The sequence below is a fragment of the Astyanax mexicanus genome, chromosome 14 (genome assembly GCF_023375975.1).
Source record: "Astyanax mexicanus isolate ESR-SI-001 chromosome 14, AstMex3_surface, whole genome shotgun sequence".
Classification (NCBI taxonomy): domain Eukaryota; kingdom Metazoa; phylum Chordata; class Actinopteri; order Characiformes; family Acestrorhamphidae; genus Astyanax; species Astyanax mexicanus.
In genome coordinates, this window is record NC_064421.1 from 33,027,070 (window position 1) to 33,054,268 (window position 27,199).

Here is a 27,199-nt window from a genome sequence, read left to right on the forward strand (position 1 = left end):
AGAGGGCAAACAGTAGGATTTTACTTGATGTGTATGTTACCTGCCTGGTGGGACACGGGGGAGAAGAAGCCTATCTGTTGCCGTGCGTGCTGTGCTGAAGACTCGCTGAACTGAGCTGCTTCTGCATCTAGTGTGCCTTGTGCGACCGCGTGGGGTCACGTGACAAAGGAAGAGAGAAGTCAGGTGTGTGCCAGCTGTTTTCATTGCATTCTGTTTTCAATCGTTTTTAATCACTCAGGTTTTCAAAAGATAATTTCAAATCGGCCTCAGTAAAATCTTAATAATAATATATATATATATTTTTTAAAACGAAGTTTCAAAAGAGCACTTTGGTTGATAAAGGGCAGAGTTGGTGGTGCTTTAGCCTCTGACTTGCATTGTAAGAGTGTTGGGAGCATGGACTAAAAGCAATGTATTTCAGAATGAGGGGTTGGGGTTGTGCCGAAAGCCTGCTCGTGAAGGACAGTCGGATTCAGCTGGGAGTCGAATTTTGGCACAACAGTGCCAACTGCGTCCATGACATTACTTCTTGTTTACAGTGCTCCCGCTAGCCTAGACAGGTGAGCAGAGGACAGAAGTTTATTCACGGGCGTAATTTTAACCAACGGTAAGCGTTTTGGTTACTGAAAAACTTCCACAGCCCCCTCTACCGTTGGTTAAAATTACGCCCGTGAATAAACTTCTGTCCTCCACTCACCTAGGCTCAGCCAGCACAACAAAGCAAGCTTACTGCACCTCTCAAATAACCCAAAGTATGAAAAAAACTAAAATTAACTCTGGAGTTAATAAAAACTAACTAAAACTAAGCACTTATTAAAAAATTAAAACTAGCAAACCCACTTAAAATCTAATTGAAACTAACTTAATTGGAGGAGGAAAAGTGACAACGGAATTAAATTAAACTATAATGAAAAATTCAACACTACTACTATAACCTTGGTTAGGACATTAATAAAACTTTCTATACGTCTCCTGATGTTTAAACGTTTGAAAGACCAAGGCTAAGACTGACTGTGCTTCTAGGCAGTAGGCAGAAGCTGTGAGCGCAGAGGATACGGGACTTCTTCGTTTTCTGTGAGGCGGAGTGCGGTCCTGTGTCTGGGGGCGAGGTCAGACCTCCGGCCCCCTGGTGACGGTGGTGTCGCGGCAGGGCGGGGGGAGCAGCTGCTGCTCGAGACCCGCCTCATTTCAGATCGAGCCTCCGCGCGGACTGCACCAGCTCCACCTGCCGCTCTCCACGCGCGTGTCTCAGGTGTGTGAAGCTCAGGTGTGAAGCTTAGGTGTATCTCAGTGTTATAGAGCCGCCGTATTTCTTCGTAGTTAAGTATATAATGTGTAGCGCGCGGCCGGGATCGGGAGCGCGCTGACCGCGAGCTCGTGTTTATTTACTTTATTCAGAGGAAGAATCTCCTCGTCTTCCGGCTCGCCGCGCTGCTGCCACAGGGACGCTCGCGCTCCTCCAGCCATACCGTCTCGCGCAGGTAACGGTCGCCCCGCGCGCGCAGCTTTATGTTAGCCCCGCTGATGGCGAACATGGCCAGTCTGAAGGCGCTCGACGAGCCGTTCGGTAAGTAGCGTTAACTCTCTCAGCCTGTAGCCTCTCCTCCTCCGCGCGCTGTCCCCGCTGCGGTAGCTCCGCTGTAGGATGTGGGTTTTCTGAGTTTCTGAGGGGAATTTCTTGCGCTTTCCCTTTGTGCTCTAAAACGTTCTGCTCTGCTTTCCTTCACTACTGGAACTCTGTAGATATACTTAGGTTCTGGAATATTTTTTAGGTTCTGGTAGATATTTTAAGTTGTGGTATAGTCTACACAGAGGGTTCTTCGGGTTCTGGAATATTTTTCAGGTTCTGGTAGATATAGCCTAGACTGAGGGTTCTTTGGATACTGTTAGATATTTCAGGTTCTGGTAGATATTTCTGATACTAAAAGATTTAGCCTAGACTTAGATATAGCTTACTCTGAGGGTTCTTCAGGTTCTGGTAGATATAGCCTACACTGAGGGTTCTTCAGGTTCTAAAAGATATTTCAGGTTCTGGTAGATATAGCCTACACTGAAAGTACTTCAGGTTCTGGTAGATAGAGCCTACACTGAGGGCTCTTCAGGTTCTGGAGGATATAGCTTACACTGAGGGTTCTTCAGATTCTAGATATTTCTGGTTCTGGTAGATATAATCTCCTACACCAAGGGTACTTCAGGTTCTGATAAATGTACCCTACATTAAAGTTACTACAAGTTCTGGTAGATGTTCCCTATGTTAAAGTCACTAAATGTAGATACAGCCTACACTAAAGGGTACTTCAGGTTTTAGTAGATAATTCAGATTCTGGTAGATATAACATATGCTGTGGGTGAATCAGGTTTTAATATATATTACAGGTTCTGGAAGATAAAGATTACACTGTAGGTAATTTAGGTTATGGTAGAAGTAACCTCCACTCCACAAAGTTAATTTCAGTTAAACTATTTAATAAAACACCTGTTGAAACTTGACCCTGACTGTGTTTGGCTTAATCCTCTCTAAAAGCTCACTATTTATTTTTGAGCAATATCTGAAAATGTTAAAATAATTGTAACACTACTGTGTATTTATTATAAGAAAACTAGGAAGCATCATATGTAATGTGATGATTATGTATCCAGGTATAGTGGCTTTTTCTTTCGATGGTAAGAATTTTCAAATGATTTTAATTAAGTTGCTAATACATGCTTCTGAACTGAAAATCAATAGGTTTTCAGGTGAGGCAAAAGCACAGCATCACTGGATAGCTCAGCTATCCAGAGATCCAGAGAACACAAACTGATGCCTACCTACAATAGATAGGGCCAGCACTTAGACTGTTGTGCCACCTGGTAACCTTTTGTTTTTTAGTACTATGTATTAACCAAAGATTGTATAAACCTCTGGAAAAAAAAATCAAGAGGAAGATGAATGATTACAAGCCATCAAACCAAGCTGAAGTGCTTAAATTTCTGCACCAGCAGTGGCATAAAGTTATTCAAAAGCAGTCTGTAAGACAGGTGGAGGAGAACATGCCAAAATTCACAAAAACTGGTTATTCCATCAAATATTGATTTATGAAGTGGTCTATTATTTTTTTCCAGAGCTGTATATTGTTCTCTTTGTTTTTTAGTTTTAGTTTTAGTTTGCTCTTTTTGTATTTAGTGCCTGAGACTGTTTTGAAAGAATTTTTCAGTATGCCAAAAAATGGCAGCTTAAAATTTACAGTACTGTGAAAGTTAAGAGAACAAAACAGTTCAATCCAAGCAGGTTATGACAGGTTTGTAAGACATTCTTGTAGCCCTGAGCTGACAGGAAGTGTTGGGTCATTAACTTTAATAACTTGAAGTTACAGTGTTACGGTATTTAAGCAGCCTTTTACAGCCATGGCCACAGATATAAAAAGTCAAGTAACTTTGAGGACCTTTATTTATGTTGGACAAAGTTGATATTAGTTTTAGTGTTTCTAACAGATCTGTAATAAGGATAAACGTACCCAGAAAAAACATCACATGTAGCCGAAGGAGACACTGCAGAAGATACAGCGATCTTTTGCACCGCCTTCCAGATTTATGCATGTCAGGGCATTCATGGGGCAAGTTTTCCATAATCAAGAAGCCTTGTGTATGAAAGTGCACCTTTTTGTTGTCTCCACTCTAAATGGGTGTATATGGGTGGCCAGGGAAGAAAAGTGGGCCTAATCTGAGTGGAAGGGCAGCCCTGCAGCCATATATTATGATGTGGTTTACATTTCATCTCTTCAAGTTCATCCAGGGCAAGCAGCTACACGCTCGCTGCATTCCCTTTGCTGAGCAGAAACAATGACGAGTTGATTTAGGACTCTGCACACAGATGCACATGAGACTAGACACATCTCAGCACTGCACTGAAGGCTGTCTTCATGAAAAAACAAAAAGGAAATGTTGCACTTCTTCAGAAAAAAATAATAAGCGAGAAACAGACAGACGCTGAGAAAGTTCACTCTCGTTTGATCTGTTTTGTTAAATTTCTAGCGAACAAGACATCCTATGTCTAGCACATTATTTCCTGTTTGGCGGTTTAACCTACAGGTAGTCTTGAGGTTTTCGTCTGCGCAAAGCTCTTCATTTCTCAGACCGTGGGGCTTCAAGCCAACCAGAATTACAGTAAGTTGGCTGGGCCCTTTTTCGTCCACACTATGACTGTCCGAAGGCCCTCCTTATCAGGTTGCTCTTTCTGAGCAACTTCGTTGTAGTCGAAGTTAGGAAAAACTGAGTGGGCATTCAAAGTAGACTTTTAAGTGTTTAACGTTACACACACTTTGATTAGTCCTGGAATTTATGATTTATACATTTTTTTCTTGCCATGCATCTTGATAAGAAACATTGTCATTGTAGTAGTTATTAAACCCAGTTGTGGTCAGTTCAGTTGGTATTTCTGTTTATCAAAGCAGGGGAAAGGTAGCTAAATATTGTTGGCAATAAGTGATTAGGGGAAAATGGAGAACCATCCTACCCACCCAGTTAGTACAGAACTGACTCTCACTGGAGTCCCAAGCCATGATTAGCTAGACAGTAGTGCCACCCAGAATCTTCATTTCTTGTTTTTTTTTAGGTTTAGTAATACTACCTTAAAATAGAAGCATAGTTGAGAAAAATGTATATCGAAAACAAAATGCAGTGTTTCTTACATTTACTTTGACTTTTATTTTATTGTAGACAGTATGAACTCAATATATTTGTTGTTGTTTCTGGTCAGGTAATTTTTCTATTTATTAATATACATCCATTTCTGCGTTTCAAGCCTGTAACATCGGAAAAAAAAGCAGCAGTTTAGGGCTAGGTTAAAAAATTAAACAACTTAAACAAAGTGATTTCAAACAGACAGTGTCAGCAGTTGACTGCAATAATCATTTACTACAAATACAGCATCCAGAAATGGCTGCTTCTTTAACAGAGCACTCCAGTGTGAAATAGATTGGGATGTGAAACATGATAACGAGTACTTACTTTTTTCCAAATAGCTCATCACTGATCACCCCCAGCATTCCTAAATACAACATTTTTAGCCGGTGCTCCCAACAGCCTTACAATGCTAGTGATAGGGGCATAGCATTACCCATGCAAAGCAATCACTATTACCAAACTCAGTATAGATCCACACTTGGAATTGGTAGAATTCCAAAGGCCCTAACATTTAAAACGAGACACTAAAAGCTTTGAAAGAGTACAGATAGTTTATTAAAAACTCTGTTTATACACTCATTACCTTCAGGTAGTTTTTAAAATTAAGTCATGATAAGTCAACCGATAAACAAGTTAACAAGCTTATAGTTGGCATTTGTTGTATGATGACCTTCATTCTCATGTAGACAGTCACCAAGTACCTCAAACTATTGGAAAATATTTGGATATTTCTTGCTCTACAGCCAATAATGTAATTTAAACCAAATCAGAAAGAAGAATTGGGGAAAAAGTATATACATATCTTGGGTGAAAGTCTAAGCTAAACACCTATGATTTCCATCTTTAACAATAGCTGATAGAACTGATATCAAGCTCTATACAGAATTACATCAAATAATTAAATACCAGAAACCATCTGTTAGTTATGTCTAGATGCAGTGTTGACTTGGAGGAAAATGATTTGGGGTTGGATTTGTAGCTGTTAAAATATTACTGAAAGAGTACTAGAGTATTAATGTTCTGAATATTATCAGAATATTATAATATAGTAGTTGCAGTCAGTTGCTGTTTCTGTTGCTGAGAGTATATAATTGGTCATACAGTCTTAGAATACCAAGTTATGGTTTGCTGTTGCTTCACCACAATCTCCTAATGATAATGCTCCACCCAGAAACCTCTTCTGTTTATGTTTAAGTAATATTTTTTTAGCTATAATGATATTACTAAAGCTGTATTTCCTGAATATCACTATTTTCGTAGTTTAAACGTTGTCTTAAAAAGGAAGAATATTTTTTATGATTGTTTTGTATATATTTGCAGCTTATTTGCATGCAGCAAATATTCTGAAATATTCTCTGGAGAGGGGCATGTCGGGCTACAATGCAGGGTCCACCATAGGTTATGTGTAGGCTAGGTCTATGCAAACGTATTGCCTCTGATAGGTTAACTGCACTGTGATGCTACCCCTACGGCTTTGTGTTGGGCGGTCGCAAGCCTAGGTGGGCAAGGACATGAATCCTAATTTACGAGTTGAGGTCAGTCGGGGGCTTTTCCCGATTGTATTGGTTAATGTGGGCAATTGGGGTAGAAGAACAGTTTCGCATGCAGCAAACATTTACAACCTACAGCATACAGTGACCTACTGTATTTCAGAAAGAGCAAGTACTGAATGCTTTCTAGCAAAATGACATCTTTAAAACTATTCTGGTTAGCTGAGGTCAGATGTGTTTCTCTTAATGCCATCATTAGAGAAAAGGATACAGATAGTTTCTGTCTTATAATATTCTGTTGAATCACTGAAATGGGCTCCCATTGTAAAACATCATCAGCTATGTCAACTAAATCAGTATGTTTCTCATATAGTCACTCTTAAAGACATTCAGTATACATTTGACAGACTCAGAACAGACGGGATGTAGGTGGACTTTCTGTGACCACTTAAATGAGTCTTCATGAGACTGACCTTTTTAGTTGAAATCACACAGGGATGAGATCTTAAATCATAAATAGACATCCTCAACTACTACACAGTCTACAATAGCTAGACTACTTCCTCTAATTATACACCTTACTTTCCATAGTTTAATTTGAGAACCAGTAGCACTATCAGAGCGTAAACTGTTGCTATGCTCAGTAAGGAAAGTTTCTAACCTCCTTATTCTGATGCAATGGGCACACAGTCATAGAAACAGAGAGGTGTGTCCTGTTGCGTTGTGGCACCGCGGCAGTGACTGTAATGATAAAGGCTTGGAAAAATGCTGTGGTGGAGTTCACAGGCTTTAGAGGAAGCTTGCGGCCTCTGTTGCCCAAGGAAATGAAACTGTCTTTGAAATAGTTTGAAGTGCAGAGGCACTTTATAGTGGTGGGTGCTAGTACTTCAAGACTGTTGTCACTTTTCTGGGTGAATCTTACAAAACAAAGAAGTCTTTCAAGATTAGATTTGTGGTCAGATCGAAGAGGAGCATTCAACTAATAAATATTTTATTTACTTTCAATTTTACTCTAGGGATGCAACAAATGATTGTTTTGGTAGTTTGGTAGTCTAAAAAATATTTTTTCCAGTTAGTTGATTAGTCAACGAAACTATCTGCCATACCATCTATTACTCCACATCTGTGAATGTCAACCTGTTTGTAGCCCTATTGTACAGTGCAGTATTTTCATTGGTTGGTTAAAAACAGCTTTAAATCTTGTTATGAGGTGGTGCAACAGTTTAATGTATACCAGGGTATTAAAAACTGCAGTTATCATATTGTGGACGTTTGCTCATTGCTAGTACTACTTGGTTAAAAAAAAAAAAGGCAAGTCATTAGAGAATCTCACCCATGCATACCAATCAATTTTACCTCCATCCAAAAAAAATAAAATAAAAGTACTTTATTCATTTCTTTGCATACAATGCATTTTTTTGTACCAATACATTCTGAAAACATGTGACGTAATGATAGTTTGCACCACAACATTATTAGAACATTTCCTTTCTAATAGGGAAGCTGGGGAAGCGCCTAAGTAAAGAAAACTGTAATTATAAAAAAAAGTCTTTAAAAGTTTATTTTAAAACATGTTTTTCCCAGTGAGTAAAGCAGTTCTGTTTATTTACAGTAAGCTTAGATTTCCAATATTGTGTCTAAGGGTGATTTTTCAGTGAAGATTCTCTAGCACTAGCATTAGCTGCTAACCGTAGCACTACGTAGGACGTAGCAGGACGTAAAACGCTATGAGCTAGTGGTTATTCCCACAAAGCTAGTTTTATCACAGCAAACACGCAGACTACAGTCCAATATACTCGCCTCTGAGCAGCGGAAGAGCTAGTGCTACAGTGCGCCCTATTGTAACTAGTGTAACTAGTGTTACAATAGGGCGCACTGTTGATTTTTGAGTAAATAAAAAGAATTTTAAGTGCACCTTATTGTCCGAAAAGTACGGTAACCATTTTTGGAACAGCAGCTTTAAGCCGACTGAGCTCAACAGTTAGCATAGCAGCTAACTCCTCCAAACATATTGATGCAAACTGTAAGCATTGCAGCTAAACTACTCCAACATTGCTGAGTCAGCTGCCGTGTCTGTTAGCATGACAGATTTAGCCTTGCTTAGCTTGGAAGTTATCATTGCAGCTAACCTGTTTTCTAGGCTTCATAATGCAAGTTAAGAATAAAGAAAGAAATCTATTTTATAACAAACAGCAAAATGTACTATATCTGCTATATAAGCAACTCCTAGCAAGAAATTGATCTAAAGTTTAGCTAAATTTCACTTGTTTCCAGAAATTATATCCAGTTTCTATAGCCATAGCTGACATCCAAGCCATGGGCAATTAATACATTATATTGCCAAAAATATCCACTCACCTGCTTACAATTTGTTAGGCTTCGTTGGAGCTGTTTATCCATGTAAACCCATTTAATGAAGCTCTCTTTACTCTACTGTTCTTGAGCTGATCTGAAGCTACTTGAAGTTTGCAGGTCTGTAGTGATTCTGTGACTCTGTGCACTGTGATGCTTATCACCTTCTCACCTTCTGACCCTGCTCTGTTATCTTACATTGACAGAGAGAGTTGTTGTCGTTTCCAGCTGCTTCCACTGTGTTATAATTTTACTGACAGTTGGCTGTGGAATATTTAGTAGTAAGTAGTGAAACTTCAGGACTGGACTTATCATGGAGTTCAATTATTTGGATGGGTGAGCAAATTCTTTTGGCAATAACGTGTAACGTGTAGATCTCTGGGTTTTAAAATTCAGTTTTAATATTGGTATTGTTGTAATGAAACCAGAAACCAGAGTTTTCAGCTGTAAATAAGCAGTTATTTTCAGTTGTGTTTCCACTCTGAGCTCCACCATTCAGTTCTGTACTGGAATTCACAGACTCGCTCAGATGATGCTCGTAGTTCAACAGCATTTTTAATGTGACTGACATATAACATTGACATTTCATCTTAAGAGACAACGTTCGGTACATTACTGAAACACTGCATTACCAGGATTGCCTGGAGGGGTAGTGTGGAATATGGCCCCACCCTCTGTGAGTATCGGCTATCGTGCGATCAAGCTGAGATGCATTCAGGCTCAAAAATACTGATTTGTCTATCTCTAATAATAATAATGTTTAATTATCCTTCACATGATTCACTACCGCCTATGGCTTCTTCTTTTTAAGAAAAACACAGTGATAATACTTACTTGTGCAATAGAGCTTTTGAGAAATATCTCTTTGAATACTTAAACATTGACTATTTTATGTCTATTTATAGCATTTATGGAACTATTTAAAATATTTTTTACATTTTGTAAAGGAAGTTGTGTTAAATTTGTTGGCGTATCTCTTTTTAAGATGCATTGTTTAGAGTCTTCAGCTGTTTTTTTAAAGCCTTCGTGTTTAAGGCACAGTAACTCACAAACCTATATTAAAGCCCAGTCATGCAAAAAAATTAAAATACTGTAATATACCATGAAACTGTCAGAATCTTAAAAAATAACAGTGCTATGCATTTTTGGCCATACCACCAAGCACTACTGTACAGTATCATTTATTTTACTTTAATCCTGGATATACAGAGATATTTGTAGTTCATTATTAGTATCATGACATTCTATTAAAGTCATTGTATTTTTTAATATCTCAGTTAAGGATGTGCCATATCATGTTGTAAGAACTGGCAGGGAGTTGAAGAAACAGGAGGCATGCTCTTAGCAAAAAGCTCTTTATTAACAGGTTACTGCTCACTTACAGCTCTTATAAGTGCTTGGAGAGTAAAAGCCAATATAATAATAAATAATAATAAAACCCCTCAGGTGGCTAAACTGGCTAAACTGCACAGTGATGGTAGGTCCCCCTAATACGCCCAAAACACACACTCACAAACACCCTGTGACGATCGTCACAATTTCGTATGCAATAATAAAATTAATTTTCATTTTTAATTCAGTGTTTTGTCATATCGCCAAGAGTATTGTTATCACAAAAATATTATGTGAAATATTATATGAAACATTATCATATAATGTTGGGGCCATATCGCACACCTCAATACAGATAAAAGGATGAGATAAGGCTCCATAGTTTAGTGCTGAGGACAGAAACACAGTGGTAGGGGGAAATGGGCTCACTGACACAATTTAAACTCAACCTTGTCTCTAAGTCTCCAAAAGTGCCCAAACAAAACAGATTACATATTTACTCACTAATAACAGATCTTTCCATAGTTAAATATCTTCAGAGCATTTAAATCCCGAATTCAGCTGTTTCTATTGCTTAAACCATATAACTTTTGTTTTGGTTTCAGTTTCAAACATCTCAAAAAAGGTATATATTTTAAAATATTTTGTTATTGCCGCAAACAAAAAAACATAAAAATGAAAGCACTGCGTTTTTTTCTAGTGAGAAGATTAAAGGGTTAAAACACTGAAGTGCACAACAGAAAATTGACTCATCAAAAATATTATCATCAGATCTGGTTGTCAATTACCAAAATAATCATTAGTTGCAGCCCTAGATCTAGCCCTAGGTCTGTCACGATTTATTTATTTTCAGGTGTATTATAAATTGTCCCAGAAATAAATTTGATAAAAAAATATGATTGTCATTTAATTTCATGCCACTGAAATAATGACAATTAAAAAGAACAAAAATACAGTTACACAGATTTTATTAGTAATAAACTTTCAATTCTTAAGAATATTAAGACATTCTAATTGAAACATTTTCCCATGTATTAATTTTTAACTAATCATACATAACATTAAACTGCTAGTTACAAAGTCTACGTTTTGAGCATGCACTTTAATTTTATTGCATGTATGTCTGTGTATTGTACAATAACATATGATTTATTAATATAACTCTCTGGAAACTCACATAAAAAGGATGAGTTTCTTTGATTTTAACAAATTGAAAACCTCTGGAATATAATCAAGAGGAAGACGGATGATCACAAGCCATGAAACCAAACTGAACTGCTTGAGTTTTTGCACAAGGAGTGGTTACCATAAAGGTATCCAAAAGCAGTGTGTAAGACTGGTGGAGGAGAACATGCCAAGAAACCAGGGTTATTCCACCAAATATTGATTTCTGAACTCTTAAAACTTTATAAATATGAACTTGTTTTCTTTGCATCAATTGAGTTCTGGAAGCTCTTTTTGCGGTCTGTAGTTTATAGAATAAAACAATGTTCATTTTACTCAAACATATACCAATAAAAAGCAAAATCAGAGAAACTGCTTCAAAATGGTCTCTTAATTTTTCCAGAGCAGCATATATCTGATATATGTTAATAACAAAATAAAACAAGTGTTTTCGAACAAAGGTGACATACTGGCTATTTTACATTAATGGGCTGTCCATGATACGTTCAATAATTGAGGTTCATTCCATATATTGTACGATAAGTCGATAATGTAATTATTGTGACAGGCTTACCTAGATGTGAGGCAAAGTGTTCCAGTTCTCCTCAATACTCTCTGACGGCTTCAACTTCATAATATTTCTTCATAATGTTACCAAATGTATAATTCTCATAAAGTCCCAGAAGGAGTTCTTTGTTCAGAAACATGGTCCCCTTGGTGTGCAGGCATGTCACACAGCAGTACAGTTATATCAGATTACTCTGGTGATTTCTGTATCTGCTGTAACTGTAGATTAACCCTTATTTATAAACAGAAATCGAATTATTCTCAGGGCAATGTCTTATTCACATTCTGCTGCTTGATGTGTGCTAAGGGGAGTCATATTTTGGCAGAGGTAGAATTTGGCACAACACCTAGAATAGCAGCTTGCCAAACAGCAGTCTACAAACCAATCAGTGTCAAGTAAAGTTGTTTTAGTAGACTCCGCCCATGTAGCTAATGATGAAAGGATGTGGGAAAGTTTTTCAGTCCACTTAGATCATACGTATACCATACTACACATTTTCAGAGCAGGTCAGCAGGACGATATCAAAAATGTTGGATGCCAACACATTAAAAGATGTTTTTTTCATGTTGCTAGTTTTTTTTTTTTTTATATAATTTTATTTCTATTTTTCCCATTTCCTCCCCAATTTAGCACAGCCAATTACCCAACCCACTCATAAGGCTTCCTCCTATCACTAGCAATGCCCCAACACACCAGGACGGTGAAGACTTACACATGCTTCCTCTATCTACCGCCATAGCTAAAGCTATAGCTAATGTAGAATCAGGTTAGGAGTGTGAGTAGAGGATGGGCAAGTGATCAGTGTTAATGTTAAAGTCTAGGCACTTTAACCAACTGTGTGCACAGCTATGGAGTGTGGCAGGAGTGGATTAATGCAGGGTATTAGATCAGGAGTGCATCGCAGTGGAGAGCCAGGCTGGGCAACATCAGAAACAGAGCATCTCAGTATTTTTGAAAAAGATGGATAGAACAAAAAGGAAGGAAAGAAAAAGGGTATAAGAATGATTGTGTTTAAACTCTGTTAAGTAATGGGACAGGCTCGATTCTGTAACTCTGAAACCATTAATAGAGGGCGGAAAACACAGATGCTCCACTGACTGAAGGAACCTAGACAACAGTCAAACGTCCATTCTTGTAGGTGTGGCATGTGTACATCCGACTTTTAACTCAAGAATAAACAGAATAAAGAATAAAATAACAATGCTGTTCTCTTAAATGAGCTGCTGGTGGTCCAGCGGTCTAAAGCACTACCACAGTGAGTGGGAGATCACAGGTTCGAACCCCGGTCATGCAGCTTTGCCATCAGCCGCCGGCACTCAGAGGGAGCAAAATTGTCCCTGCTCCCTCCAGGTGGATACATGGCGCCCTCTCCCCACATCACTCCTAAGGTGATGTCCGCAACACAGGGCATCTGTGAGCAGATGTATTGGAACCAAGTCGCTGCACATTCCTCCAAGCACGCTGGCTGCTTGGCAATGCTGCATCAGCAGCAGCTCGAAGAGAAGCGGTGGCTGGCTTCATATATGTGTTAGTCTTCACCCTCCTGGTGTGTTGGGGCATTACTAGTGATAGGGGGAGTCCTAATGAGTGGGTTGTGTGGCTTTGCAAAATTAGTGAGAAAATGTGCGGAAACTTTTAAATTAAGATACTAATGCAATTAGAGTGCAGCTGCCTCTTAAAGGAAATAGCAAGTGACACACTGATTGGTTTATTTCACGTTACGCCCAAAACACACCTATGAATAATTAGAGAGTTGCCTTTTTGCACTTTTTTAGCCGAGCAAGGCGTATTTTTTGTGCCCTTTTGACACCAAAGACACACCGACACGCCCGAAATCCAGCTGCGCTATGTGAAATTGACCAATGCTCTATAGATCACTAAAACAGAGCACCATGAGAGGAAACACAGAGAAAAGGAAGAAAAAGGGGTTAGAATGATTGTGTTAAAACTCTGATCAGTAGTAGGATGATATCTAGGGTGTGTCAATCAGCACAAGGTGTTTGTGAGCTGATGTATCAGAATCGCCGCGCTTTCCTCTGAACGCGCTGTGATGCTACTCGGTAATGCTGCATCAGCAGCAGCTCGAAAAGAGGTGGTGGTTGACTTCACATGCATTGGAGGAGGCATGTTTTAGTCTTCACCCTCTTGCTGTTGTAGCATTACTAGAGATGGGGGACACACAGCTGAGTAGCAGCTAAATTGGTGGGACAATTGGCCTAGCTAAATTGGGAGAAAATAGGAAAATTTGAAATAAAAATTATATTAAAATACATACTTAATTAAAGTATTGTCCATAAACTTTACTCACAAAAAAATGTTAACTTCCACTGGTAACCAGAAGGCTGACGCAATTTTTAGACAGATTTGTTGAATTTCTCAACTTTATGCAAATGATTTATGATGCAGTTTAGCTGCATTCTGGATCAGTTGGCCGAGCAAATTTTTCCTAACTAAGTTTGTGCTAACTGGCGATGCTGATACACACCCACACAAGACTACATTAGCAGCCTTAAACACATCCAGATACAAACTCAGAGAGATGTGACAGACTAGTCGCCTACCAGTGTGAAAAATCACCACAAAATGGTGTATGCTGTCTCACATATTGTCGCAAATTTAATTTTAATTCTTCTGATCACAGAACTGTTTTCCCCCTTTCTTTTAGTCCACTTGAAATGAGCTTTGGCCCTGACATGACAGCACCATTTCTGTATGATGTTAACATGTGGCTTCTCTAGTGCATGACAGTTTTAACTTACATTTGTGGATTACAGCATGGTGAACTTTGTTCAAAAACAGTGATTTCTGGAATTGTTCCTGAGCTCATGTAGTGATTTCAGTACAGGATCAGTACAGCCTGTTTTTAATGAAGTGCCACCTGAGGACCTGAAGATCACCAGAATCATGTATTGATGTTGATGATCTTTTATGCAAAGGGATTTCTCCAGATTATTAGAATCTTTGGATTATATTATGTACTGTAGATGGTGGGATATACAAGGTTGTCACACATTTACATGAGTTTTAGACACAGATTTTCATAAATTGATGAACCTCTGACTAGTTTGCTTCTGGAAGACTTTTCCACTCTAAAATTCCCTTTTATGCCTATACATTGCACCTTTCGCAGCTGTTTTGTATTAGTACCACTTACTTTTCCATCCTTTTTTGCTCCGCCCAAACTATATATATATATATATTATGTTCTGTTGTGAATACAATATGAGTCAATGAGATTTGCAAATCATTTCATTCCGTTTTTATTTACATCCATTTTAAACTTTTCCATAAATGAAATTGTAAATTTGGATGATTAAAATAGCATTGGTTCAATTTGACTCAGGATTATTATTGGTGTTTCCTGCAGTTGAACAACAGGAGGGTTAAGGATAGGCCTGTCACAATGGACGATCCTGTGGATGATATACTGTCCCAGAAATAATTGCGATACATTATATTATAGTCATATTAAGCCTGTTTTATACCACTAATATAATGATAATTTAATAGCATATGTAATAATTGTTAAATTTTTTAAGAATAATAAGACAAATTTAAGTATTATTTAAAATATCCTTAAATGTACATAAATCAAATAAAGTTTTATATTTTGGCCACATTAGTGTGCTCTTGTTACTAAGAAAAACCTAAAGGGTGATTCTAAGGTCAGCTAAAATGACTGGGTACAAGTCTGTATATTGTAGTCACATTGAGTCAATAATGTAGTTATTGTGACAGGCTTATATCTTCTATAAATAACATAAAAGAAAAGAGAACCAGTGTTTTATTTTTACATTCCACATTTATACGCCTTCCTCGATAAGTATAGTGATTGAGGTTGTGCCACTATTTTGTATTAGTGGATATAAGTTGCTAAAATATATATTGTGACAGGCCTAGTTAAAAGGAACTTTGGTCCGTATAGTGTATGTGGACACAACTCTAAAAATGAATTTGTTAACATGTGGTTGAAATTCCCCTACTTTCCCACTTCATCAGTACTACAGATCCTGGAAATTGCTGCTGCTTGAGAGAGTATTCGAGTTAAAGTGAAACACACAAGACCACGACCAGTTCCTGTTTTGCGTGTGTGTGTATTCTTACTCTCATGGCATCTTCACACTTGCGTGTGCACGAATGTGTGTGTGTGTGTGTAGCTGTTGCTTCCGAACCTTAGCAGTGTTGTGTTTCTCACAGGGAGAGTCGCCTCTGAACCGGTTGAGGATACGGACCCCAGCAGCTTCATTACAGATATGGTAAGCTGTTTTATTCACCACTCTACACCAGTGCTCACCAGTATTTATGTGAAGATCTGGTGTGGCTTCAGATTTTGATTCTAAACAACCAGCAGCTAACCTGATTACACTTATTTATCAGCTAGTCTCAGGGTTTTGTTGTAGGTAGTTATACTGCTCTACACAGTCGTCACACAGCAGATATGAGGGCCTCATGGCTGAGGTGTAGCTTGTGTAAAACTGGGCTGGACAAAGATGGACACGTGGTGTTTTAGTCAGCTTTATCTAACTTAAAAAATGATATGTTAACATCGAGCAGCAACGTTTGTAAATGTGCTACAGTATAAGGGTTCTTTAAATGATGCCTTTGTTGAACCATGTTTGTTCTGTAAAGGGCGTTTTTGAAAAAGAAATAAATGTATATAAACTTATACATTTCATTAAATTTCACTCGATGTAATTTGGAAAATCTTTTGGTCTAGATCTTTATTAGATCAGATTGGATTGGACTAGATTACATTAGATTACATTGGATTGGATTACATTACAGTACATTACATTACATTACATTATACCAATAAAATGCATCAGTTAGACTCTAACCAGAAGTTCAAAATGCAGTTTTATTTACAGGCCTTTATTGATAATTACAATATAATAATCATACAATACATGGATATTACTTCAGTAATTTTAGCCGACCTCCATATTACATTTATACATGGAGTAATACATGGAGAGCTTCGGTTACAGTGCATTACCGGCTGATAATGTCATTCATAGAACGCCTCTCGGCCAATCACATTGCAGGGTCGGAACTAACTGTGGTATAATATACATTATTATTTATTACTATTTTTATTATTGGTTATTCTGACATGCCTAAGCATTTATGTAAGTTAATATGCTTTTATTATGTCTCATCTCATCTCATTGTCAACCGATTAATCCGTGAAGGGTCGCGGGGGGGGCTGGAGCCTATCCCAGCAGGCATCGGGCGGAAGGCAGGATACACCCTGGACAGGCCGCCAATCCATCGCAGGGCAGCTTTTATTATGTATTATTATTATTATTATTAGTGGAGCCATAAAAAACATATAGATGTACATATATAATAATACATGTATCGTCGCTGTCCAATGAATAGAAGTATCTCCAAAACAGCAACTTTACAGGAGGGAGAAAAAACAAGTCAATGTAAAAACTGTTTATTTCAGGTAATTTTGGAGAAATTATACATTAAGAAATTTTAACACAATATAAAGGACAGTTGGTTTGTTGAAATAATGTGGTAATCTTAAAATCAAGTATCTAAAAAAATGTAGATACTTGTTTTTCATTGAAGAGAGAAATGATATACAGAAGTATAAAAGAATGAGCTGTATCGGTGTGGATCTGTGTTACGGTTGTGTTGCATTGTTTGTATTAAGTGTGTTGTGTTGATGTGATATGTTTGATGAATTGACTACAGATAATGTATAGCCTGTACGGCTAACTCTGGCTCATTTACAGTATTTTTGTTTCAATTAAACAAATAAATGAAAAATAAGAGAGGAATAGTGCAGTATTAGACTGTGAAGTACTACTGTGAAATGTGTTTGAATAGTGCAGTAATGCTATGAAGACAAAGTACAGTAAAATCCAAGAACCAACAATGTAGTCAAGTGTAATAGAAGTGTTTTTTTTACGGCCTTGTTTGAAGAACGAATTCTAGCACCTTTATTTTTAAGACTGTATGTTGCGTTAGAAGAGTTCTAGGTATTAGTAATGTTGGGTGACTTGCTCTTTTCTTAGCCATATAAGCTTTAAGAGAGGACGAGCCATTTTCAGCTCTAGTAAGCCTGTTTAAAGAGAGCTTGATGCTTTAATAGAACACAGAGGCACAAAGTTTTCCTTTGTGCCGAGCCGGCGGTGCTTTGGAACGGAGATCTGGTTCTGTCAGTGGATGTGTTTCAGCTTGTCCTCAACTCATTAGCCCACATAGTCTGAGCGCTTTTTTCTCCCTCGCTGCATTTTAAGCCTCTTATCTGTTCAAATATGTCTCTACCTGGAAAAAAGTGGGATAAAAGAAATATTGTCTTAGTGTCAAGTATCTGTGTTTGTGTGCACTCTTTGTGTGACGACTTTGTATGATAAATGAAGGCGTGACGATTAGTTTTCTGTATCTTTTTCTCTCACACTCTCTGTCTTTCTCTCTCTCTCTCTCTCTCGCTCTCAGTCTCTGAAGTCCAACTACCCAGTTCAAGTCACTGATCCACAAGGTATTTGATGCTCAGCTTTTACTAATATTTCAATGATAAATGCTCATTTCTACTCACTTTACAAAGGAAAGTGAATATGTATAATGAAACTGTCACTCCCACATACTTATATGCTTTCTCTACAACTCACTGTCTATTATTAAGGCCAATATATGAGCTACATGTTCCTGGCTACACATTTCCACCTTCACATAAACTCCAATAATTCATATCGCCTTGCCATGAGCACATTGACCAGCATTGTTAACCTCACTCACAAGATTAGGGGGGTGGGGGGTGCTGTATGGTTAAACTGCAGAGCAATGCAGATGCACATGTATGTTGTTGATCTGATTTAAAAGTATAATTCAGCCTTTAGGGTTTCTAGCTATCCAGTAAAATATGAATTCATACCATAATCTGTAACTTAAATACATACCATATTTTTCACACAATAAGGTGCACTTAAAATTTTAAAATTTTCTTCTCTATACAGTATTTCAGAGTTTCAATTTAATTCTCCAGCAAAATTAGCATTAGTCGCTAACCACGCTAAGCGCTAAATCTAGTTAATGATGCTCCACCCAGCACCCACGAGTGCTGGATGTTAATCTACACAGATTTCTCTCCTGAAAACTTTATTTGGATGAGAAGAGCTTTTCCGTTTATTTACAGGATCTAAGCATTTAAGCTTAGGTTTGCAGATTTCCACTCAGGCTAGAGGCAGTTAGCGGCTAATGCCACCTGACAGAGCTACACTGAGGAACCCTAAGTGTTTTGGTAAGACAGGGTGATATTAGCTAGCGGATTCTCCCACGTAGCTTGTTTTAACACGTTAAACACTCAGGCTACAGTCCGATATACTCATCTCTGAACGGTGAAAGAGCTAGTTTTGCGGTTAATGGCTAATGCTAATGCTACTCAAGCAGTGCTAGCTGGGGTTAGCAGCAGGCTACAGACCGATAATACTTACTTCTAAATGGCAAAGGAGCTAGCGCTTAGCTAATTTTGCTCCATTCTCGAGTCTCGGTGCTGAAGAACTAAACTGAAACTCCTGTATATCGCTGTACTTCAGTGGAGTGGCTTTACTGCTCCTTACATCCTGCCTGGTAAAAATCATACATAAGACACACCAGATTATAAGCACTAATGATTTTTGTGAAAATTCAAGGATTTTAAGTGTGCCTTATATTCCAAAAAATATGGTAACAATATATTTTATGTCAGTATTTTTCCAAAATCATAAATTACTTACTCCAAAAAAAGTTAAAAGAGGCAGTGGTCTAAATGACTGTGGTCCCTGATATATATATATATATATATATATATATATATATATATATATATATATATTAAATATTAATATTGTACAATATATTTTGTTTTGCTTTAACCTTTGGCTGCACTGTCCCTCATGGTTTATAGTGTTACTGCTCAATTTGTTCCATATCTGTAAGCTTTTAGAGAAGTATGTAAGCTTTTAGCTCAGGTATAATTAAGGCTTTATGTCCATATCTGTATTTGCTTTCAACACTCAGTAAAAATGAGTCTGAAAACTACATTGATATTTTGATACATCTGGTAAACCTTTCATGTCAAAATGAGCCTTAAAACTACATTGATATTTTGATACATCTGGTAAACCTTCCATGTCAAAATGAGCCTTAAAACTACATTGATATTTTGATTTGGTACAATTTCAATGTAATCAACTGCTGGCATAGCTGTAATCAAAAAAAAAAATCTGCCTCCAAAAACAACAACAGTAACAAAAACGAGTCAGAACCTACAATAGTACTAATCGCTAAACGTTAGTACCATTACTAAACATAACCCTTTTTCAGAAGTGAGTGGAGCTAAAAGCTGGCATACATATCTGTTAAATGTTAACTGTGTGCGTCCTCTAATTCTCCGTAATTCTCATTAATACAGATAATGTGACTCTGCAGCTCAGTTCAGTTCCTCCTGGATATCTCACGCCTCCTATGGACCGAATACAACAGGTGAGGCATTTTTGCAAGTTTGTTTAATCCCATATGCAGGTTAGAATTCCCTTTTACATGCAGGGAGGCCTTTGTGTTCTCAGACCCCTGACTAAGAATAGCTGTGTTGTTGATTGGATTTGAATTTATGATCTTATGTCTATTGACAGTTAATTAGTTGCTTCACTTTAAAGATGATATAAACCCTTGTACATGTATGTGTTCTAGAAGCAGGGGGACGTTTCACAATATTTTCAGACGTGTGTTTTATGTAATGTAATTTCATAGCTATTGAGTGTCCCTACAGTTTAACTGCTGTTAATTAAGCATGAGATCAATAGTTAAAATCCCACAACGACACATCATCACTTTACCTTGCCTGGCTCTTTCTTACTCTAGCCTGAGATATTCTAATACAGTATGCCAGACCTAACCACATCTGTGCTTTGTGAAGCTGCTTTAACACTGAGAGCAGAAAATGTGCAGCTGTGCTTCCAAACACAGTGTTTTCAATAGGATGACCACACAGTAGTCGTGTGGGCATGAGCAGGGAGCTCTGCCAATATGGTGTTCTGTGTAAAAACAGCAGAGACAGTGTTTGTTCATAGCAGTGGTAATTATCTGAGTAATATATCAGGTTAAACTGCACCTGAACAGCTGTTTAACTCAATCCTAAGAAGTATACTTGGTATTTGGTTCGGATTAAGTTCGGTTCACATACTTACCACAAACGAGACCACCGCCTCTTTGTACAGCTGTTTTAGTCTGCACCCAAAAGTGATTACTGTTCTCACACCTGCCCAAATATAACGCACCAAAGATGCAAATGAGACAAAGTCTGTTTTGTCCGATCAAAATAGTTGCCCTAAAAATGCCCTAAAACTACACTAAACACACTAGATGGCACATATGATCATCACAAGGTGTTGTCAAGATAAAGCTGCTACTATAATCTGTTGATTGTCATCGGCAGCACAATTTATCTTTTGCTCTCTCTGGGTGGGTAGATGGTGCTCTCTTCCCTCATCACTCCCAATGTGTTAGTGCTGCTTTCAATATAAGCAAAATTTGGCCTTCCAAATTGGTGAGAAAATGGGATAAAATTAGAAATAAATAAAAAAATTCTACTTTAGTGGATGTGTTTTCCTGCACTTCATAATCTTATTACTTTAGAACTGAGTTTGTCTGTAATCTGGCAGTACACTCTAAAAATAAGTCATGATGTGAACATCCTGTAAAAACAAAACTTTACGCCCCTGCTTTTTTAACACGTCAATCTCAGGAGAAGATTATTTCAATCCTTCAGGTTTAGTGTCGCTATGAAAATGCTTTTCACCTTTACCACAGTCTGTTTTCACTCATGCACAGACTGAGAAATACTAGAATACTAATTTTAAGAGTTTACATGCACTGATAAATACCATTACTGAGCTGTAATCCAGCTCTCTTCATCAGATTTCTTAATCTTAAATTTACTCCCATCTAAGGCTGCACAGTATATCGCTTGAGCATCGCCATTACAATGTGCAAACGCGCAACCACAGGACATGCAGTGTAGGGCCCTATCATTTTTGCAATAGGGAGCACATGAACACAATCAAATAGAATCATGAACACAATCATATAAACACTGAAAAAAAATCTAGAATGGATAATTGAATGAATAACAAACAGAATCATAAAAACACTAAAAAGTAAAATAAATCTTAAATGGATAATTTCATAGAGCTCTTAACATACATATCATGCCACAAATTACAAATGAATACAAAATACAAATGATAAATTAAGCAGTATTTAATTTTTTTCATGACATATCTACTAAAGGCAGATTATGTTTGATTTTTCCAATCTTTGATACGTGTAGTGCATTATAAATATTATGACATGTTAGGTCATTAACATCTGGAGAAGCATGGTTAAAATTCTTTTATAGATTTTTTTAGCAAAAGAAAAATTCACACTGTTTCATTATTGTTCTATTATGTATCTACTAGAGACATTTGGAGTGTATTATAAGTGTCATGATGACAGTCTGGATCATTGACTTATCTAAGAAATCACTGTGCACTATTTGCATGACTAATTAATTAATCAGAAAAGTCATAATTCGGTAATCTGATTATGAACACATTTTTGAGTGCATGTAATCACAGTTGTGGCGAATATATTCTTTCCTTTGCCATTAAACTTAGTTACCTGGTTTGTTGTTGTGATAACTCGTTTGAGTTTGTCATGCTCACAAGACTACATGCTACACATGCTAGCTTCCTGTAGGAAGTTTATTATTAGACATGCCAAAACCACAGTGAGTGGATGTTCTTTCTCACAAGTGGGTGTGTGAGTGTTTTTTGTGTGTTTATGTGGGCTCTGTCTTGTCCGTAATTTCCTTTAAACCTTTCATTTTGAACTGTGAAGGTGGGGGAGAGAGCTGCGTGTCTGAAATGTCTGTCAAAATCAAGGAATCTAATCAGTCGATCACAGTGTAGATAGGTGTACGGCAGAGTATCTGTTTCTGAATCGTCATTTCTGTTATTATATTTTCGCTTTTATTTTCCCATCCCCTGAACTTAACACTGTTTTTCCACTTGTTTTCTCAGCCAGTTGAAAATGACGCAAGTGAATTTATCTGTCCAGGATCCATCGCTCCAGGTACATGAACATTTCTGTTAAGCTCACACTCTACACTAATTTATTATATGTCCAAATATTTAAGGACACTCCTTCTAATGAACACATTCTAATGAGAGCTTTGGGCCAAAGGGGGTTTATCTTTTAGGCCAGAGGTCACTAATAGGCGGACCGCGGTCCGGGTCCTGACCCAGACGTTGTCCAATGCGGACCCAAACCAATAAATTATACAGAGAAGGATTTAATTCTGCCGGTGTTTATTTAAATGCGGCGGAACTTTTATTGTCTTTACGGTTTATGTGGTTTGCGGTGCCGTAAACTTACAGACCAATCAAGTGTGCTGTAAGATCTCCAAACGCTTTCCTCTGCCAATCAGATCTGTGCAGATGCTAGAGCACCGAGTACACAGGCGAAATACACAGTGAGTAGCAGTCAGAGAATAAAACAAGAAAGGCTGATTCAGATGGTGCACACCAGAAAAAGACATTAAAATACTACATTTATAAAACATACTAACAGCAATGATATTAAATAAATTAAAAAACTGCTGTTTTTAAACAAAGCTGATGTTCTGACCAAGTTGAGCCAACATTTCTCCATATATTGTACGATTTGTTATTCATATAATTATCATGACACACAGGGCTAAATCTATTATTAAGAAAAATATAATAAACTTAAATTTTGAAACAAGGTTGACATACAGATTCACATTATTAGACTCGATAAGTTAAATTATTGAGAGTGTTTCCATTTATTGCATGATAAGTCAATGTAAGAATTTAATGACTGTGACGGGCCTATTTAAAACAATAAATATTTTTGAAATATACTGAATAGTATTTGTAACTTCCTCCTTCTTTCTTACTATTTTCTTCTCTTCCTGTATCTCTTCTCGTGGGGGGGCTTCAGTTTCCTGCTTGCCAGCAAAACTGCCTCGAACTCCTGCCCAAAACCTCTGAGGTCCCCTCTTTTTTTCATTCCAGTTCCAGGGCGTGAGAAATACTAGCAAAACCACACTACACTATTATTATTGGATCACTCCCAACAATACAGGGTTCTTCTTATGATTTTTAATCATGATTAAATCAAAGAATATTATTGTGATTAATGCAATATTTTTTTTTAAGCGATGGACACTTCTAAAAAAAATAATTTCATTTTGCCAATCTAACACTGATTCTTTTATTTAAAATTAAACTACCCATGAGTAAAAGTTACTTAAGTCTTAAGTAGAAGAAAAAGTGTGATTAACCGTGATTTAACACAGAATTCTGATATGATTAATCCAGTATTTTTTTTTAATCAGCTGACAAAACTAATGAATGCATGCTTTTAGCTATAGACCATCATTGTTCAGAGACAGTAGATTTCTCATCCCTGTTTCATCTGCTTCTCAGACTTCACCAAAGACCTGCAGTGCTTGTCCAGCTCCTGCGAAAAGTGCCTGTGCTCCATCCCTGCGCCGAAGATCAGCGACCTGCTGGACGACGAAGATCTCCTCTACTCTCTCCGCCTGAAGCTGGACCCGACACACTGCACCATCAAGAACTGGAAGAACTTTGCAAGCCGCTGGGGCATGAGCTACGACGAGCTAACGCTGCTGGAGCAGCGGACACACGGCTCCACGTACCACAGCCCCACGCAGGAGTTCCTGCTCCGCTACAGCCAGAAACCCGTCACGGAGCTCACCAAACTCTGCCAGTTCTACCAGCGCATCGACGTACTGAAGCTGCTTCAGCAGTGGGTGGAGAACGACTGGCCGTCACGCTGGAGGAGGCCGCACTAACTCTGATTCGGCAGGCGGATGCTGAGAAGTGAGCGGGCGTGGGATGGACGTGGACGCTCGCTGTGCTCTCTATAAGAGACTTGGAGCACTATGAGCAGATGACAGCATGGATCCGCACATTAGGAACAGAACACACTTACGTTGAGAATGCTGCTGCAGCGCAAATCATCTAAATGTTTGTCTTTTTAATAGCAGCCACTCAGTATACTTCTGGGTATAGGCCTGGAAGGATGCTGAACTGTCTATGCAAAAAAAAAAAAAAACTCTCATCATTTAATCAATAAATTGGAGCAATTTAACCAACCAACATTAACCAGGCCCCCTCTGTTTCCAAAACCAGCCTGCAGTTCACTCTTCAGCAAGAACTGTAAAACTGCTGGGGGCAACGAAGGGTTAAATCAAGAGCCACTTCAGCTCGTAATCTCTTGATTTAGTCTTCAGACTGCAGGCAGTTACTTTGTTTCTGGTTTTGTTTTTCAAATCAGTTCGCGATTGAGATGACTGTCTGCACTGATATTGTAAGTGAATGGATAGTCTGGACATCACAAACAAACATCTGTATGGTATCGAGGTCGGCATAAGTAACTAACCTTGGTGCTCTTCTAGGACCCCCGCACTTCCGTCAGTCTGCCTTTGATGAGGTTGTTGTTTGTCGTGTTGTGACGCACAAGGTTGACAGGTTGAAATCTGATTTAAGCATCCAGAGCATACAGATTGAGACACATCTGTACAAAACTGATTGTAATCACATTTCAAACCACTTTCAAACGTGGCTTGGATCAAATTTGCTTAAATCAGATTTGATCTGTTTTTTGATTGTCCAGACTATTTAAAAAAAATGAATCCAGATACATTTTAGTCTGAACATAGGCTTCTATACAGTGGCATGCAAACGTTTGGATGGACACCCATGGGCTGTTAATGAAAACAGTTTTAAACAATTTAAAGATGAAAAGATCTCCAAAAGGCATAAGGTTGAAGATTACACATTTTCTTTTGTATTTTAAGCTAATTTTGTTGTTATTTTGAAAATATAAACGAGCCCAAAGCAAATGTCTGGGCAGGTTTAGTACCTAGTAGCACTCTTTTAATTCTTGTTTGATGGATTTTTATTCATTCTTCCTTACAAAAGTCCTTCAGTGCTGTGAGATTCCATGGCCATCATGCATGTTCTGGTCTTTTTTAAGGAGAACTCTGGTGTGAGATGGACTTTGGGTGTATTAAAATAGGATAAAAGGACTTAACTTTGTTGAATAGCCCACCTTCGTTCTCCTGCAGCTTTCTGAGATGCAGTATTTTGTGCACTTTGCCCAAACAGGCTTTTAGAATGAGTGAGATGGGGCATGTCTTGCCCCTGCAGATAAATTGTTTTTTACACCGTTATTCAGACTCAAAGTAGCTCCAGACTTCATTGGTAGATTCTGGAGAGCCCTGACATTTAAAACGAAGCATTAAGTTTAACTTTAAAACTGCACAAGAAGTTTATTAAAAGCCACTGTTTACAAAATCGGCCCTGCTCCCTCCGAGTGGATAGATGGCGCTCTCTCCCCACATCACTCCTAGGGTAATGTCTGCAGCACAGGGCGTCTGTGAGCTGATGTCCTCACCCTCCTGGTTTGTTGGGGCATCACTAGTGATAGTGGTAATTGGCTGTGCTAAATTGGGGAGAAAATGGGAAAAATCTTAGTCACAATAATTCAATCATCGAACAACATCACAAATCATCACGAACAACAAGGTAGGATAGTTGAGCAGATTGCAAAATGATTTCCTTGGGAAAGCATGAATTCCAACTGTTGCTAAAAAAAAGGTTACTGTGGATAATAGAATGCAAAGAACCAACAACAAATTACATAAACATTGCTCAAACAGTTTTACTATTCGTGCTCAACGGTTGATTTATTGTGACTTATATTTAAGATGGCGGCGCCCGAAGATTTACCTACCCTATGGGATGTAAACAGTAGATTAAAACTAGTTTAAAATATCGGGGCTCTCCGAATCCTACCAATGAAGTGTGAAGCTACTTTGAGCCTGAATAACGGTTGAAAAAACGATTTATCTGCAGGGGAAAAATATGCCCCGTCTCACTCATTCTAAACGCCTGTTTGGGCAAAGTGCACAAAATACTGCATTTCAGACCGCTGTGGGAGAGCAGAGGGGGGCTATTTGACAAAGATAATTATTTTTATCACGTTTTCATACATCATTTTTACCAGAGTTCTCCTTTAAGGTGCACAGATTTTCACTAATATTCTGTGATGGCCATGGTACAACTTTTAATTTCCTCCACCTTGTTCTTCTGCAAACGTCTGATGATGACTTTTGCGGTGAGGATGCAGAGGAGCTTTACTTCTGGTGACTCTTCCGTGAAGGCCATATTTGTGTAGGTAAAGCTGAACAGTAGAACAATCCACCACAGGTTTCCAGGAAATGGCAACCTTATAGCCGTCGCCTGCTTTGTTGGCTTCTAGCAGTTCCTTTTACAGAGTGCTATGCAGCTGCTTGGAAGAACCCATGGCTGCTGCAGGTTTGATGATGTGCATCACCTGGTCTTTCCTAACGATGATTGTGAAAATAGCCATAACCCTAACATGCTAATTATGGTGTTAGCTGGGTGCTCAAATCTCCTAGGGTTCCATATTTGTGCAACGTTAAATTTTTTTAAGTGTGTTTCTTATTTAACTTTATGCCTTTTGGAGATTTTATCGTTTCTTCTTGGACTTGCGTAACTGTTCACAGTAACAGTCATTT

At 38.1% G+C, this 27,199-nt stretch overlaps 1 protein-coding gene across 1 annotated transcript; it reads left to right on the top strand.

The window, feature by feature from the left end:
- Positions 1-1,177: 1,177 nt before the first annotated feature.
- Positions 1,178-25,355, top strand: edaradd (EDAR-associated death domain). Its single transcript, XM_007244579.4, has 6 exons — positions 1,178-1,567; positions 15,766-15,824; positions 18,022-18,064; positions 19,976-20,046; positions 22,626-22,677; positions 24,057-25,355. The coding sequence occupies exons 1-6, from the start codon at positions 1,510-1,512 to the stop codon at positions 24,443-24,445; spliced, it is 672 nt and encodes a 223-aa protein (XP_007244641.2). The 5' UTR covers positions 1,178-1,509; the 3' UTR covers positions 24,446-25,355.
- The last annotated feature ends 1,844 nt before the right edge of the window (positions 25,356-27,199 follow it).